This window comes from Ammodytes marinus (genome assembly GCF_949987685.1).
Source record: "Ammodytes marinus genome assembly, chromosome: 10".
NCBI lineage: Eukaryota > Metazoa > Chordata > Actinopteri > Uranoscopiformes > Ammodytidae > Ammodytes > Ammodytes marinus.
The window spans coordinates 19288190-19303888 of NC_137214.1; the positions used below are offsets into that span (position 1 = coordinate 19288190).

Sequence of the window (15699 nt, forward strand, 5' to 3'; positions counted from 1 at the left end):
TTGAAAGCAAAATTATATCTGCTGCTATGTAGATTTATGCTTATCCAAGTGGCCTGTCTTGTGGAGAGCACCTTCATAATGTGATTGCACAGTGCTGCGGAAAAAGCCAACACTGCAAAATGATTACTGGCAGCTGGAGCACATAGTGTGGTTTTAGTGAATGTAAAGCACAATATCCCCCCCTCCACACACACACACACACACACACACACACACACACACAGATTAATAATGCCCATCCAAGTGGCCTATTTTAAAGAGCGTAATATGGCAGCACAGTGCTCTAGAGAAAGGACACACTTGTGTGAGAGAGAGTTCAGGGCTTTTCTCAGCTATAGCAATTCTAATCCCCATTAAAACGGCACGACAAAACAAGTCATCTGCCCAATGCCCTCCAGAAAAATGCCTGATATCAAGGTTGTGTGCTCTTTCACCTGGATATTTACAGTCAGGTTAAGCTCAGACGAGAGAGAAATGTCTGGGCCATGGCAATGCTGGAACACCACGTGTGCTGTGTGAAGGTCAATATGTTTGGGATCAAGGTTCAATTTAGCTGAGCTCTGCAATGCTGTGGCTTTTGCTATGTCATGCTTTGTGTGGAAGCATACAGCATTTAATGGGTCAGAGGTATGTGTGTTCCATGATCAGGTCAAAACTCCCGTTTCAGATACAGTTTTTGATACACCACCAAACTAAAAATTGTGGTTGTTTATCTAAACACAATCTATTTCTGTAATTGTGGAAAATAGAAATGGATTAATTCAGTTGCAATTGTTTCTCGGGTGGACGGTCACATAAATTGGAATTACATTAGAAAAACATGTGTATTTCTCATCTTTCATAGGCACTTCGGTGGTTTCTCGTATTGCAGTATAATACAGACACATAGGAGATGGCTTTAGAGCTTCATATTCATCTCATAATGATGGACAAGATTAAGGGAACTACACCCTAGTTTCTTAAAGTCCCCTATAAACATAATTAAATCAAATAATGGAAAAAAATTGCTTTGGAATCTTATATTACTGCAATGATTAAAATGAAAGAACCAATATCTAATTTCAAAAGTAAATATGTACACAGTGTGGATTAATCATCCTCATAGTCTTTATATAATCTTTTGGAGAAGAGGAGCAGAGCACAGGCTAAAATAAGCTGTATTGTAGGGAGTGCATATCACAATTTTCAGTTCAATATAGTTGATTCAATATAAAGATGTAGAAACTAAATCAGCCCCTATACTGGTGTTTAATGAAACATAAGAAATTATTAACTTTTGAGTTGAAAACAAGTCCACCTGTTTGTAATGAGTCTTTAAAAATATAGGCCTACATAAAATTCCCACTTGATTAATCCAATGCAGGACACAAGGCATGGTGATATTGAATCAACCTATTGTATCAGTGAGCTTGAGAGAAGGAGTGCATGCCAGTGTTTAAGGGATAAGGTGAGTGGGCGGACTGTGTGTGTGTGTGTGTGTGTGTGTGTGTGTGTGTGTGTGTGTGTGTGTGTGTGTGTGTGTGTGTGTGTGTGTGCGTGTGTGTGTGTGTTTCTATACTAATCTCACATGAGTATCTACTACCTTCCTCTCAAGATGATTAAAAGCATCGAGCTAACAGCGGAGCATCACGACAAATCACACACTGATTTACTGAACAGATGACCATCACACACACACACACACACACACAAACACACACTCACGATAAACAGCCCATGTGCACATACAAACGGTCAGGCAAACAAAAAAGCCAACAAAAACAGGAAGAAATCAAGAAAACACGTGCACTCATGTTAACACACACACCACACACACACACACACACACACACACACACACGGTCAAATACGTGATAACACACAGATATACAGAAATGTGTGTACAGTGCAACTGCAAACACTGTACACATCTCTTCTTTTGTTATCTCTCACTCAAACACACATTCTCAGACACAAACAACACAACACCAAACACACAAATACTCTCTCTCTCTCTCTCTCTCTCTCTCCCACTCTCTCTTCAGCATCACTACCATTCGGTAATCCAGTGGAATAAAGCCCCAGTCACCTCTTCTCCGTCGCAGTGTCGCCTCCATAGACCTATTATTGATTTCTGTCCCTCTGCAGTCAGGCAGCTGCCAGCCTGTCATGTCCGCCTGTCAGTCAAGACCCGACCTGAAAAGACCTGGAAGGCCCAGGCGGTGCGCTGCTTACATATTCACTGCAGGCTTAATTCACTAGCATGCATACTAAGAAAAGGGCCATGTGTTTTCTAGTGGAAAGTGACCTGTTGGGTATTTCGAAAGCGGGAACAATGTCATGGTTTTCATTCAAAACATCAATGTGGAAATATTCTTGGAGTGACTGACCAGATGTGCACAGGTGTTGAAGTCCCTCCACTGTCTATATTGTCTGTCCAGGCTATCACAGAAGAGACTACAGGAGCTTTACTAACATGTGGATTAGCTTCTGAACAACAACGACTCCCCTTACACTTTCACTCTGTCTCCCTGTAACTTGGACCTTTTCCATGTAGTGGAATACACATCATACCACTGATCGGAAAAAAATATTTTTTTATGTTGGTGTAAAAATGTATCCTTTCATGTTGGTGTTGGTCTTTTCATATTGTTTTGATGACATTTAAAACATCTAAATTATAAATAGCTTTTTCTTCAGTTTTTTAGGTGGATAGATGTGTTTGTTTTTCAGGATGCTCTGGTCCATGATTAATGAGACCTAGATGAGACTATGTGTGCATGTGTGTGTGTGTGTGTGTGTGTGTGTGTGTGTGTGTGTGTGTGTGTGTGTGTGTGTGTGTGTGTGTGTGTGTATGTGTGTGTGTGTGTGTGTGTGTGTGTTAGAATAATATGTATAAACAGAGGGAATATGGGGGAGAGGAAATGCACACATGCAATCACATGCCGACAGGCCAGAGCACGCACGCACACACACACAGACACACATTTGCACAGATAACACTCACCGCAAACATACAGGGCACACACACCGTCACACAGAGCAATTGAAAGTGCTCGCAGGCATGAATGCCAATTTTGAGTAAATATGCACACACACACACACACACACACACACACACACACACACACACACACACACACACACACATAGAGCCTCAGGTGATTTCTGACCAGGCTGCCATGCATCCATCCATCTCTCCATCCTCTCCTCTCTGCCTGCCTCCCACTTTGAATACATTTCATCTCATAATGAAACTTGAATACCCTGTGGCTGAAAGGGAGAATACGGATGAGAGCGGAAGTAAGGGGCAGAGTGACAAGACAGGGAGAGAAAAAAAGGAGAAAAAAGCAAACCGGAAAGAAATAGATTCATAAAGGGAGTGAGGGAGAGATGAGGGGAAAAGGAGGGGGAGGTGTAAAACACATCATAATGGCATTTCTCCTCCCTCACTGGGGAGGAAAATGAAGTTTCTCCCTAAAGTTCACTTTACAGAAGAGGCAATGATGGATGGTTGAATATGTCGGCAGGAGAAAACGCCATTCCTCATTTCACCACTTCAATTAAAATGTGACAGGGAGTGTTTTTTTTTCAACGCTGCTGATCAAACACACTGTTTACTTCCTCTCTTAAAGAGGCTTTACTGTTCTGTAGGCAAAGGCAGGTATATATGCTTTTATATACGTGGGAGAATAATGAGTGCTGTCTGTGTAAATGAAGAAGGATGTGGCACGGAAGATGAGCCACGGCATCTGCATGGGAATAAAGGCAGAAATAAACAAGAACGCAATGCAGACAGGGTTTTTTTTCTTAGCCGTTGGATATGGATATGAAAGTAGTCCTGTTTCAATAGTGTTTCAATTGCTGAGTCAGGAGACGGATGGTTCTTTAATGTTCTGCCGCCTTCGAGCAGTTTCTTTTCTTTTCCCCCAGTGTTTCACAGCCTTGATGCTTATCTCCTCTTCAGTTGTCGTGTCTTGGTGTGATATAAGGAAAAAATAAGAATAAAACAGCAGCAGTAGTCTCCCTCTATTTATTTAATATCTGCTTATACTCAGACTTATAAGTCAGGGTAAATCCGTAAACGTTTGTTAATTTGAGTTTTTGGATGTTTAAAAAAAATAATTAAAAGGCATACCAAGCTATCTCCAGCGAATGTTTGGCAAACGTTGGTTTATGTTTATACTAAACGCTGCAATATTTGACGCTCAGAGCAAGTGACTGGGCCGTTCCCTGATATGAAATATTTTTAAGTTTCCAGTTACACTAAGAAGAAAGTAACCAAACCATCAAGAAAAGCTAACATTTACCTGCAACATTCACATTCTATTTGGAGCTAAAGAGACTTTCAAAGGTGTTTTCTTCTCTTGAGAAATAGTACCAGTTTTATGACTTTTGCAAACTTTTTTAAAAGATTAGCTGAGTAACTTCCAGGAATATAAAGCTCTCAGTGTGATATAAAATGCCTCATCATTTCACAGTTTCGCTATCAAGTCAGGAGATTTATGACACTTTAAAGCTCCCAAGGAAGCTTTTTATTCTGGCTGGTATATCAGCGCCGATGTTTATGCATGGAGGATAAGAACAAAATGATCACCTGCTCAGCTGTTGTGTCCGGACATAACGGGCAATAAGAAAAAAGAAAAACAACCCTTCATTTCAGTCTCTCTCTCTCTCGTCTTTCTCTTGCAAGCTTTCAATCTCAGTCTCGCTTGTAAAATGAGTCATGTTTCTCGACTTCTATGAGCATGTGTGGGGAATATATATTAGGTCAATAAAAAGCAAAACTGCTTCCCCTGGACCATATAGCCTAGACGACGCTCTATGAATATTTAACGTCTCACAGCCATTGTAGTATTTTCTTTTTGCTGAAGGCAGCTCAATTGCAAAAGAGGCAATGCTGCGTTGTAATTCAGAGTATTATTCATATCATTTGTAGACAGAAACTTTTCTCCTGCTTTTGCTTTGCTTAGCTCTTTGCCATTTGTTGCTGTGAATATCACCGCTCAGCTGCGGCACTGAGGTGTCACTTATAGGAGGGCAAATTGAGCACCAGGTGAAGAGAGAGTTAAATAAAGCAGAGGAGAGCAGGGCCAAGACACTCCTCCAAGATACCTGTGTGTAGAAAACAAAGAAGATTTAAAGTCTTGTTTTTTGACCACCATGTATTTTATTGTTTGTTGGTCTTAATAAATTGCAGATTATCCTAAAGGTTAAGGATGTTACCTTTGCTGATTGTCAACAAAACCATATAATTCAAAACATACATGTATCCACATTGGTATATTAAAATCAATGACATTTGCAAAAGTTCATAAAACGGAGATACGCTCATATTTGTTTGACATAACTCACTGTTAATTAACTACTAACTTATGTGTCCAGACAAATCTTATTTAAAACATCAAGGGACTTTGAAGTACAGCACTGGTGATTCTTTCTGAATAAGCCCTGGAATTGTCTGAAATCATTTCTAGGTTCAAGGTCCACGTTCCTTCAACAGCATCTGGCAGTTTCACTTTCTAAGCTCATCAAAAGTTAAATCTGCTCCTCGGGAGATGCACGGCTCAGCTGTCTCTGTCCTCAGCATGAAGTGAGCAATAAAATGCCTTCAGCGCTGCAATGTCTCAGGCTAGTTTGGTTTGTGAGGAGGTCTGGCTATTGTTGGCTTAGGCATGGGGATGAAGCCACCCACAGAGGTCTTAAGATGGCTGCATTGAGTCCTGGGTGTATGCTGATAAGACTTCTGAGCCTCACTGGAGTTTAGTGAAGAGGCGAGTAGAGTATGTTTGTTAGCCAACGTCTCTTCTGCCATCCAAGTTATGCTAGGTTTCTTTTATGATAAAAGCTTATGGTTGGTTAGGTTTAGACAAGTCAAACTATCACAGAAAGATTGTCGTCATGGTTAAAAGAAGAAAACAAAAACACTGACTAGTGGTCTCTGAAGAAGCTCAAAGCTTTTAGGCCAAGGAATTACATCATTCCTTTAACTTTGTGATGCACAGACTTCAGCGTCAGCACAGCAGCTAGCTAGCTTGCATGTTAGCCGCCTGGCTCCTAAGCTTAGCTCCTTAGGATGTGCAAGTTTGATATGTGTCAGCTAGATGGGCAGGTGTTCTCCCCCCAACGTCATCTTTTTTGGATGGACAGAGACATTTGGAGTCAGATACTTTTGAGCTGGCGATGGCCCGAAACAGCTTAGTCCATCTTTTATATACTGTCCAAGATTGAGAATTAACTGGAAAATTCACTGCAAGAATAATGCATTGTGTCTTATTTTTGGTCGAAAACATCAATATTAGGTTTGGGGTAGTGGGAATGAAAAGCTCTATGTTGGAACAGTGATGAGATACAGAACCAACACAATTCCAAGTTGCCATATTTTCAGCAATGCTACTCCATTTGAGATAGTGTTATTACAGTGAAAACAATCCCATAGGCTAAAGCCTGGAATCCACATACCCAGTTGGCTACCCGGCATTTGTTCCAGTGTCAGTTTAAAAATCCCAACGCAGACAAGATGTTACATTGACACTGGGAAAAATCTCCAAGTCTGCTAGAGAGGGTTACAAAACCGACCGGACTATTACTCATTAAAAAAGCAATTACAGGCACTTCCCTGGCAAGTTTATCAGGCTGTCATCTTCACACCGTCTCTATTTAGACCTATCTACCTCCTGGATAACCACCAAATACTCGTTTCTCTCTGTCAGTTGTGCTTTGAGGTGAAAAATCAGTATGATGACAAGCAAACATGACACTCTAAAAATGAAATGGGGCTTCCTGAACCAATGTGCTGAATCAATGTGAGTAAGAAAAAACAATGGTTACAATAACTTGCGATAACATGGTTGAATATTGCTAGGATACCGCTCATGATATAATTAAACAACTATTTATACAAACATACAGTGGTAATGTCTTTCTGCTCTGAGTGTACTGCCAATACATCAAACAGTAATTATCCTATGCAGACACTGACTTTGGACTATTTACATGTTGAGTCAAACTTAAGAATCCTAATAACGTCTGAATTTCTCATTGTGCTTGGCATGCAGATAGAGCCAGAGAACTGAGGGACTTTTTCTAGAGCATTTCTTCAGTAAGAGGCTGCAGTGGCCGCAGTAAGCAGAAGTGCTGAGAGGCCGAGCCAAGCTGTTTGTTTCATTCTGCTTTATTGCTGTTGTCACTTGTTTTTAATGAAAGTGGAGTTCAGCTGAAGAAGGTGGGGGGTGTTTGTGCCGACACACCTCAGCAGGACTTCAGCACAGTTGCTGGCCTTGATTGGCCTCCTCAGTATATGTATTTTGTGTGTGTGTGTGTGTGTGTGTGTGTTTGTGTGTGTGTGTGTGTGCGTGCCTGCGTGCGTGTTTGTGTGCTTGCGTGCGTGTTTGTGTGTGCTTTTGAGAGACAGGGCACATGTGCGTTTGTATTCAGTAAATTTCACTTTTAGTTCACATGCCAAGGGGCTGGAACGCTATGTATCACGCAACCACATTTACAGAATAGACTAAATAATTAATAAAGCTTCTTTGTACAAAATACATTTTCTGTACAGTTTCAGGAAATATAGTCATACCTATGTTAATAGTTGTTTAGTTAAATGGAAGATAGTATGTTTAACAAGGTAAAATGTAAATTAACTAACTTTTTGCCCTCTTACTTAGGTATGCAAAAGTGCAATCTACATATTAATATGTAATCACACAAGCAGTGGAATTGCTTAGTGTGTGTTCAATGTACAGTAACCAGCAGGGATACATTTGCAGATGACAAGGGATGTGTTTAATATATTTAAATGTTATCAGCTGCAAAAGGTTAAAAACCAATGAGGCGTGTAGAGCCGTGAAAAACTGTATGTTAATGAGTGTTAATGTGTGTTCTGTGTGTGTGTGCGCGTGTGTATGTGCGCGCGCGCGTTGCAGCCTGTAGTAAGCTCCATGTATACTGTATGTGTCCTTGAGTTCATTATGCGTGTGTCTGTGTGTTCCATGTATGCCCGAATGCCCCTGCTTATCTATCTGTATACAGTTTAGCTTAAACGGTGTGTGTGCATCTGTGTGTTAAATATAGGTTAATATGTACAATTTCATGTACATGTGTTTTCTTGTATGTCATGTGTAAGTCTTTATTTTTAAGTGTATGCATAACTTTGCAATTTGCTGTTTGTTTATCAAGCATGATGCTAATTTTCTCATACTGTACATGATTTTGCCCCTAGTCTTTATAAATATTTACTTTCATTTGTATTCTGTAGTTGTGAGGTGACAACATGAGTGAATGAATGAACCTGTGAAGATTTGTGTAAATTGAATAAATTAGATATTTGTGTGTGTTTATTTACTGGTGTTTTGTTTTGTTTTGTCATTCTAGTGGGGGCTTGTGTACTCTTTTTTACGTACGTCAATGCATTTAGGGTATATATTTGTGTATTTGTGTGTGTGTGTGTGTGTGTGTGTGTGTTTGTGCGTGTGCGTGTGTGCGTGTGCGTGTGCGTGTGTGTGTGTGTGTGTGTGTGTGTGTGTGTGTGTGTGTGTGAGTGTGTCCTTTTGCATATCATATGCACTATCTGTAATGAGTCAGTTTGAGTTTCCAACCTCAAAGTGTTTTTCAGGGTTTAGGCTATGGGTTTAGGCCTATAGGCAATGATCCGAGTATGCCAGTAGGTGTAGAATCAAAATACATTCTCAAACGTAGCACATGGAACTAAGGAATCAAATAAAGAACAACATTAAAACAAAATTACTAAGGATAAGAGTGGATACTGATGCTGCCAAAACCATCTTCATTTTAAAAAAGGTTTAGTTGAGAATTCTTTTTTTCAGAGAAGACAAGAGGCTACGGGATGCAGTTTGTCATTGAGTGTCTATATACATACTGTATAGGTACAGACATGTTTGTGTGTGTGCATGTATAGCTCAGGCCAGGTGTCACATACACACTAGGGCAGATAGAAGGGTGCAGCTACAGTTGACTGTGAGTCACACTGCCAGCCTGTCCTCCATGACAGTTAATGAGCTGTCGCTTCTTTCTCCTTTCTGTCGCTTTCTGCTGCAACCCCCGTATTCTGTCTTTAATGGAAAGCCATAAAGCAACCTGTCCCGCTCTCCTTCTGTGGATGGCTATTAAATGAACTGCGGTGGTAAGAAAGAGGGAGAGAGAGAGAGGCAGAAGGAGGAGGGGTTTTTTAGGGGGTGGCGGTATTTGCTTCTCCTGCGTCACGCCCTGCGAGGGCCGTCAAAAGAAGACAAATTATGATATCCCTCCACTCGCCTTCCCTCCTGCCACAGAGCGAGAGGACTTTGAAGGAGGGATTTTGAACAAAGCCTAGATGCAGGGGGAAATGTGTCAGAAGACTCAAGTTAGGCCTGAAATGCCATTCTGAGGGAGGAGGGGGGACACTGTGATAATGTAATACCAGCTGGTTTATGGATAAAGCCTTTGATGCACTCAGACATATCAGAGCTTGGGCTCACTGGGCCTGTGGTGCCTTTATACATCAGACAGATACAGTCAGGTGGTCTAGCTGGGGTGATTATTTACCGAGAAGCTTCCAGAAAAGTCCATTTATCCTCCAGTGTGTTTAAACCCAGTTTGTTTGTCCTGTTGTGTTCCAACTCCTGTAGCGCTAAATCAAAAGATTGTTTTTCTTTTTCTTTTTTTGTGAAAGAATTTAGTCAATGGGCCAAGTTTCTAATTCAAATCAGCAACTGGTCCATCACTGGACATTGGATAACATCCCTATTACAAAAATCTTAGTTTAGATGGGATTTATCAAAAATAACATTTGCTACACAGGCACCGTGAACGTGTTATTTGGTTCCACTAATTTATGATTTTTGCACTTAATTTAGATCCCAAGGTTTCTGGTTCCGAGTACTACCCATGTTTCATTATAAATCTTTGAAAAACCCTGGTGAATAATCAGCTATGGTCTTTTTATTTTATTTACTGTAGTTCAGGTACTAGGTAATTGATACTTTAACACTGGCAGTTTGAGTATCTTGCGCCCCTCATTCAGCTTTAGTGTACTATTTCCATTCAGTTACAGTGAAGCAAACCAAAGTCATTTCATCTGCATTCAATTGAATTTGCTACACTGGGAGCAAACCTGGTTGATATAAGATCTGGACTTGTTTTTGTTACCCTACCATCTTTATGACTTTGTCCTCCTTTCCTCGCGCACTCCTGTGAGTAATCTATTGTTTGTTCTAATTAGATGCTGTACATGTAAGGCACATAGGGAACCATGGCCTCCGGCTGGCTTTAATGATTTTTGCCCTCTTAACCGTGCAACTTCCACCCTATGATTCTACTCTATGGCTCAACCACAGTTGCGTGCTTGTGTGTGTGTGTGTGTGTGTGTGTATGTGTGTGTGTGTGTGTGTGTGTGTGTGTGTGTGTGTGTGTGTGTGTGTGTGTGTGTGTGTGTGTGTGTGTGTGTGTGTGTGTGTGTGTGTGTGTGTGTGTGTGTGTGTGTGTGTGTGTGTGGGAATGACTCTCAGATGATATTCCTCCCCAGTGGCCTCCAGCAGTCCTCAGACTGTGACAGGGAGAGTAGTTGGCCATCAAAATAATCCAGACCCATTCCTTCATTCCAAGCTAGCCGCCGGCTAGTGGAATTAGACACTGAGTTTAGCCAGGGACATTAAACAGAAACTTTGTGTGTGTGTGTGTGTGTGTGTGTGTGTGTGTGTGTGTGTGTGTGTGTGTCTGTGTGTTTGTTTGACCTTAAGTAACATGAACATGTAAAAGAATATGACTGTGATGCAGCCTCTTGACTTATTAGGAAATACTTTTTGTAAATGTGCACATGAATCCCATGAATTCAGTAAAATGTTGAAAACATAAGGCCTGATGAAGATAAAATGTAATGGGATTACTGTTATCATATTGCCCACCTAAAACAAAAAAAGCTAAATTGTGTCCACAGTGATCTAATTATTCCCCATGCAGACAAATACCAGATAACGGCTCTTTGTCTACACATTTTAATACATTTCTGTACATGGAAAGTGTAGCGTTGTGTTTTGGGACCAGTCTGTTTGCAAAAAGAGCTATTATGGTAATGCATTAGTTCGCAACAACCGAATGCCTCTTTTATCGTCAACAGGAATCTTCTCAATGTATGCAATTATACTGTGTGTGTGTGTGTGTGTGATTTAATGTATTTTATCCACAGAAAGTTTCATTGGATTAAGTGGAAATTATTCTACATAAAAAGTGTGTTTTGATTGTTGCTGTTCCGTATGATATATGATCAGATAAGTGCCGATATGTTTGCCCTGCTTCTGTTTTCCCTGCTTCCAGTCTCTGTGCAAAGCTAAAGGCTAATCACTAACTGCTCTGACATGAGAGTTATATGCATCTGAATGAAAATCTGAAAAAAGTGTATTTCCCCAAAGGTTGAAAAGCCCCTGCTGCTCCCTTGTCTCTAAGCAGCATCCCTTCTCAGTATCTGACTTTTGTAATCAAACTAGAGTTCTGCACTTCACTGGCTAGATTGACTCTCTTTCATCATCAAACCGGGCGACCACCTGACTCCATGGATAAGAAGAGTTTAGAGGTTTACTCACTCAATATCATGTCCACTACCTAAAAGAGGTGGGAGCCCGACTGTCTGTTTGGCGTCCTCCACGCTCCGCACTGCAACTCGCCAAGTAAAGGCATTCGTGTTTGTTCAGTCCTGGTAATACAGCGAATTGATGGAGAAGGCCGTGAGAGGCCTCAAGGCTATCTGCTTTCACTTTGACGTGCTCATGTGAAGAACCACCTTGAACGTAGCGTCTCCTCTCCTAAAGAGAGAGTGAGGGGTGTCCATATTCATCATGAATAGCTTTGAAAGTATACTCTTGTGTTTATTATTTATATGGCCCGAGTCTGACCGACCGTTTAAATCTCAAGGGGGGGGGGGGTGTGATGTGTGATCTTTCTCATTTCTGGTCGTCTCAAGTCGTAATGAAATGTTCACACTCTCTCCAGACAGTCCAGAGCAAAGCCGCTGCAGTTGGCTAGCATTCGGACACTGTCGGAGTATTTATGTCCAGAGTCTCATTTAGTCAGTAAGAACCCACTGACCAGACAGTTTCTTTCAGCGTTATTCTTCTCTGATGCTCTGATATCCGGTCACAGAGAAGGACAGGAACTCACAATCCACCTCAGTTCATTTCAGAACTTAACTGATGTGCAATACAACAAACTGTACAAATGACTAAATGAAACATTTCTATAGAAAAATGGATTGTTCTGATTCGCAGGACGTATCTGTAAGAACACCACTGCGTTCGGTAAATGTTAACATAAAACCAAGTCTTTGATTTCTTCCTCACGTCGGCTATGTTTCACTAAGATTCTGATGACTTTATCTTAAATAGTTTCGTCTCTTAATGGTCTTTACACATTTCACGTCGTGCTGCTTATTAATAAAAACTATTTCTAATGAAATCTAACTCGGCCATCTCTTTCCCTCCCTTTTTCCTCCTCTCTGCAGGTCCACCTGTAAACGTAACCTGCAACATTTTTATCAACAGTTTTGGGTCCATCGCTGAAACGACAATGGTGAGCTCAGTCATTCCTAATATTACTTTGTTGTAATAGATGTTGTGTAGATTTTGATATTATTTATTTGTCACGTGTGTTTGTGTGTGTGTGTGTGTGTGTGTGTGTGTGTGTGTGTGTGTGTGTGTGTGTGCGTGTGTGTGTGTGTGTGTGTGTGTGTGTGCGGATGGTTGGGCAGCAAATGGAAAATGTCACATCTCGTAGCTGCTCCATTTTGACTAGGGTAATTGTGCCATGATAAATGCGATTAATTGAAACGAAGCCGTCACTGATATCCAAATTTTTGTTTCCTTTCGAAAAGCTATCAGCCCTCTGTGTGTTTAGAAATGTCTCCGCCTCATTGAGCCCGTCTCCCATTTGAAACACTTCATTTGAAAGAGCGTATATCTGCCGCAGATATTTGCATAACGGCGGCAGCATTACTGTCGTGCCTGTTTGCTAGATGGGGGGTGGTGAAAGAAGTTTTCACTTATTCATTACACAGAAAATCCATTAGTGTTAATATAACTTTACCATCTACCTTCACAGAGCAACAAAGCCCATGCAGATATGGTAACACAGAACTGTGGTGTGTCGACACGTGTGTGACTGCAAAAGGTGCACGCAATGGATATTGTTAAAGCGGAAAGCACACTCGTCACTCGTGCCTCCATAAAACACATGAATCATGTTTTTCATCCACAACACGCATCAGGACTCTCAGCCATGTTAACAGGGCAGTAACTTCCATTAAGGACGGATATGCACCTTTTGTTATTCCAAAGGAAGGAGGAAAGCAATGTAAAGGGAGGCAAAACATGCAGAGAAAAAGAAGGTGACACATATACTTAAGATACTCTGAGAGAGAAGATCCCAAACTGAATCTCCCCAGTACACACACACACACACACACACTCACACACACACACATGGCTGCGTTGACACATGCAGATCCTCATCATGCAGAAAAAATCCCAGATTTTTCCTCTTGCAGGATCCAAATCGATCCTTGTCTAAAACAGAGCAGGGAGGAAGGGAGGGAGGGACGGAAGATGACTGAAGGGGGACATATTTAAAAAGTAGTCCCAGCCCATATCCTGGTTTGCTTCTGCTACATTAGCTTGAACTGATTTCTCCTAACAATGTTGCTGATTCAATAATTTCAATTTATCAACTGTCAATTATTTATATCACAAGCAGGTCAAAGTCAACACTGCTGGATTGGCTCAGAACAAAATCTCCTGACTTTACCACCAGTCCCACCGTTTTTGGCCTCAGGATGATTTGAAATAACTTTTTCTCAGTCCTACTTTCTGCCATTCGTACAGCCGTAATTAGCAAACATTACCATGCTAAATTAAGAGTATGAACGTGATGATGAACCTAATACCCTGTAAACGTCAGCACATTAGCATTGTCATGGCGAGCATTTTGGCACGCTGACATTAGCATTCAGCTTGAACTCCGCTGCACCTAAGTACAGCTTCACACAGTCGTGTTTCTCTGCTTCTAGCCTTTGCCCTTCTCATGATATTAACTCATCAAGACAAGACAAATTAGAAGGCAGTGGGGTTTATGACCGCAGCTAAATTATTGCTGTAGTCTATGTTTAGCATTAATGAAAATGTTGGGTACATTGTAATTTGTTTTTTTCCAGATTGTAATTCTGCTACGTCGCTACTGTCTACTCTGCTCTGTAAACGCTGCGACTAGATCATGTCTGTCTGTCATTGTGCTACACTACTACCTACTCTTCCCGAGGTTTCTCCCATTGTTTTCCATGATTTTCAGATTTTGAATGAATCGCACAGATCTTAGACTTGTAACAGTCAGTGTGGTTGCTTTAATCTCTCAAAGGCTGGATTAGAGGCAAACACCAAAGTCCCGAAATAATTGGATTCATCAGGTTTTATCAAACCAGAACATCCATTTCAAATCTCCAGGGGCCACACAGAGCGAGCAATGTGGCCGAGGATGGTTCCTTGATGCAGTGATTGTGGTCGTTGTAGTGTTGGAGTGTGTAGTTCTCGCTTTAAATTTGGGACTACAGAATCCCTCCATCCTCGACACAAACACACACACACACACACACACACACACACACACACACACACACACACACACACACACAGTGCTGCTGGGGCCGCAGCACAGTGATAGATGGAGTCGGTGGAATGGTGCAGTGCGTGTTGAAGTCCCGGCGGTCCATGGCTTTATTCCTGTTTCAGCGCTCTTCCCACTAGTTTGTTCGCTCACTCTTTCTCTCTCTTTTTCTCTCTCTCTTTCCCTCACAACACACACACACACACACACACACACACACACACACACACACAGATAGACATGCAACCCCTTCTCTTTCCATTCTCTTCATCCCTCTCTTTCTCTCTTTTTTCTCCCCAACTCTTTTCCTCTGCTTTTGAGAACACATGTACTCACCTACTCACATCAGCCTCGCTCTCTCTCATGTTTAAATGGATGGTTCTTACTTCCGTAATTCCAAAAAAATACCACAGGGCGCTCAAGTGTGAATAATGACTTTTGTCTCAGAGAAGTACAGGCATAAGTAGCATGATATGGTGCTAGTGCTGCAAAGTCGGAAGGGGTTACAGGTTTATATGTACTTTGACCGAGAGGACATTGGCTCAGTCAATTTAAGCTTCTTTTAAACATGACCCTTATATTACTCTAATCTTATCCAAGTCATTTATTTGACTAATCCCACCAAAATCAGAACGCTCAGATGGGTGATTTTCAACAGACACGTACCCATCTTTGTCTGGTGGACTTGTGGAAAACAATTATAACAGTTCTATCTTAATAGTAGTTTTAATGAATAATGAAGTCGCTTGGAAATATCAATTAACAAAATAAATGAAAAAAGCAGAAAGATTTCACTTATTATATGCATTTGACCTTTACTTAATCATAAGCTACTGTCCACAGACTTTGTTATAGTGTCACTGTATGTCTGCAGCTGTTCACAGTCAGGGGGGCAATGCTCCCCATAACGCATGAAAATGGGAGCAGGACAAGGGTTTTAATGTTCCTAGCGGTCAATGTTCTTAGCCCAGGTAGTTAGCAACATAAATGTTCCCTCCAGTGTGGACTTTTTAAAGGTAGCCTTGACATAGTATAAGGTCCTACTGAACTGAATTATGTATCTTAATACAACAACTAGTC

General features: G+C 41.2%; 1 protein-coding gene across 1 annotated transcript in view; it reads left to right on the forward strand.

Annotated features, from left to right (window-relative positions):
- Window positions 1-15699, forward strand: part of glra1 (glycine receptor, alpha 1) — a gene marked incomplete at both ends in the record, with an annotated part of 97950 nt that overhangs the window by 39111 nt on the left and 43140 nt on the right. Inside the window, one exon of the mRNA XM_080036073.1 lies at window positions 12470-12537. Coding sequence (XP_079892199.1) covers window positions 12470-12537 — 68 coding nt within the window. The remainder of the gene's footprint in view (window positions 1-12469; window positions 12538-15699) is intronic.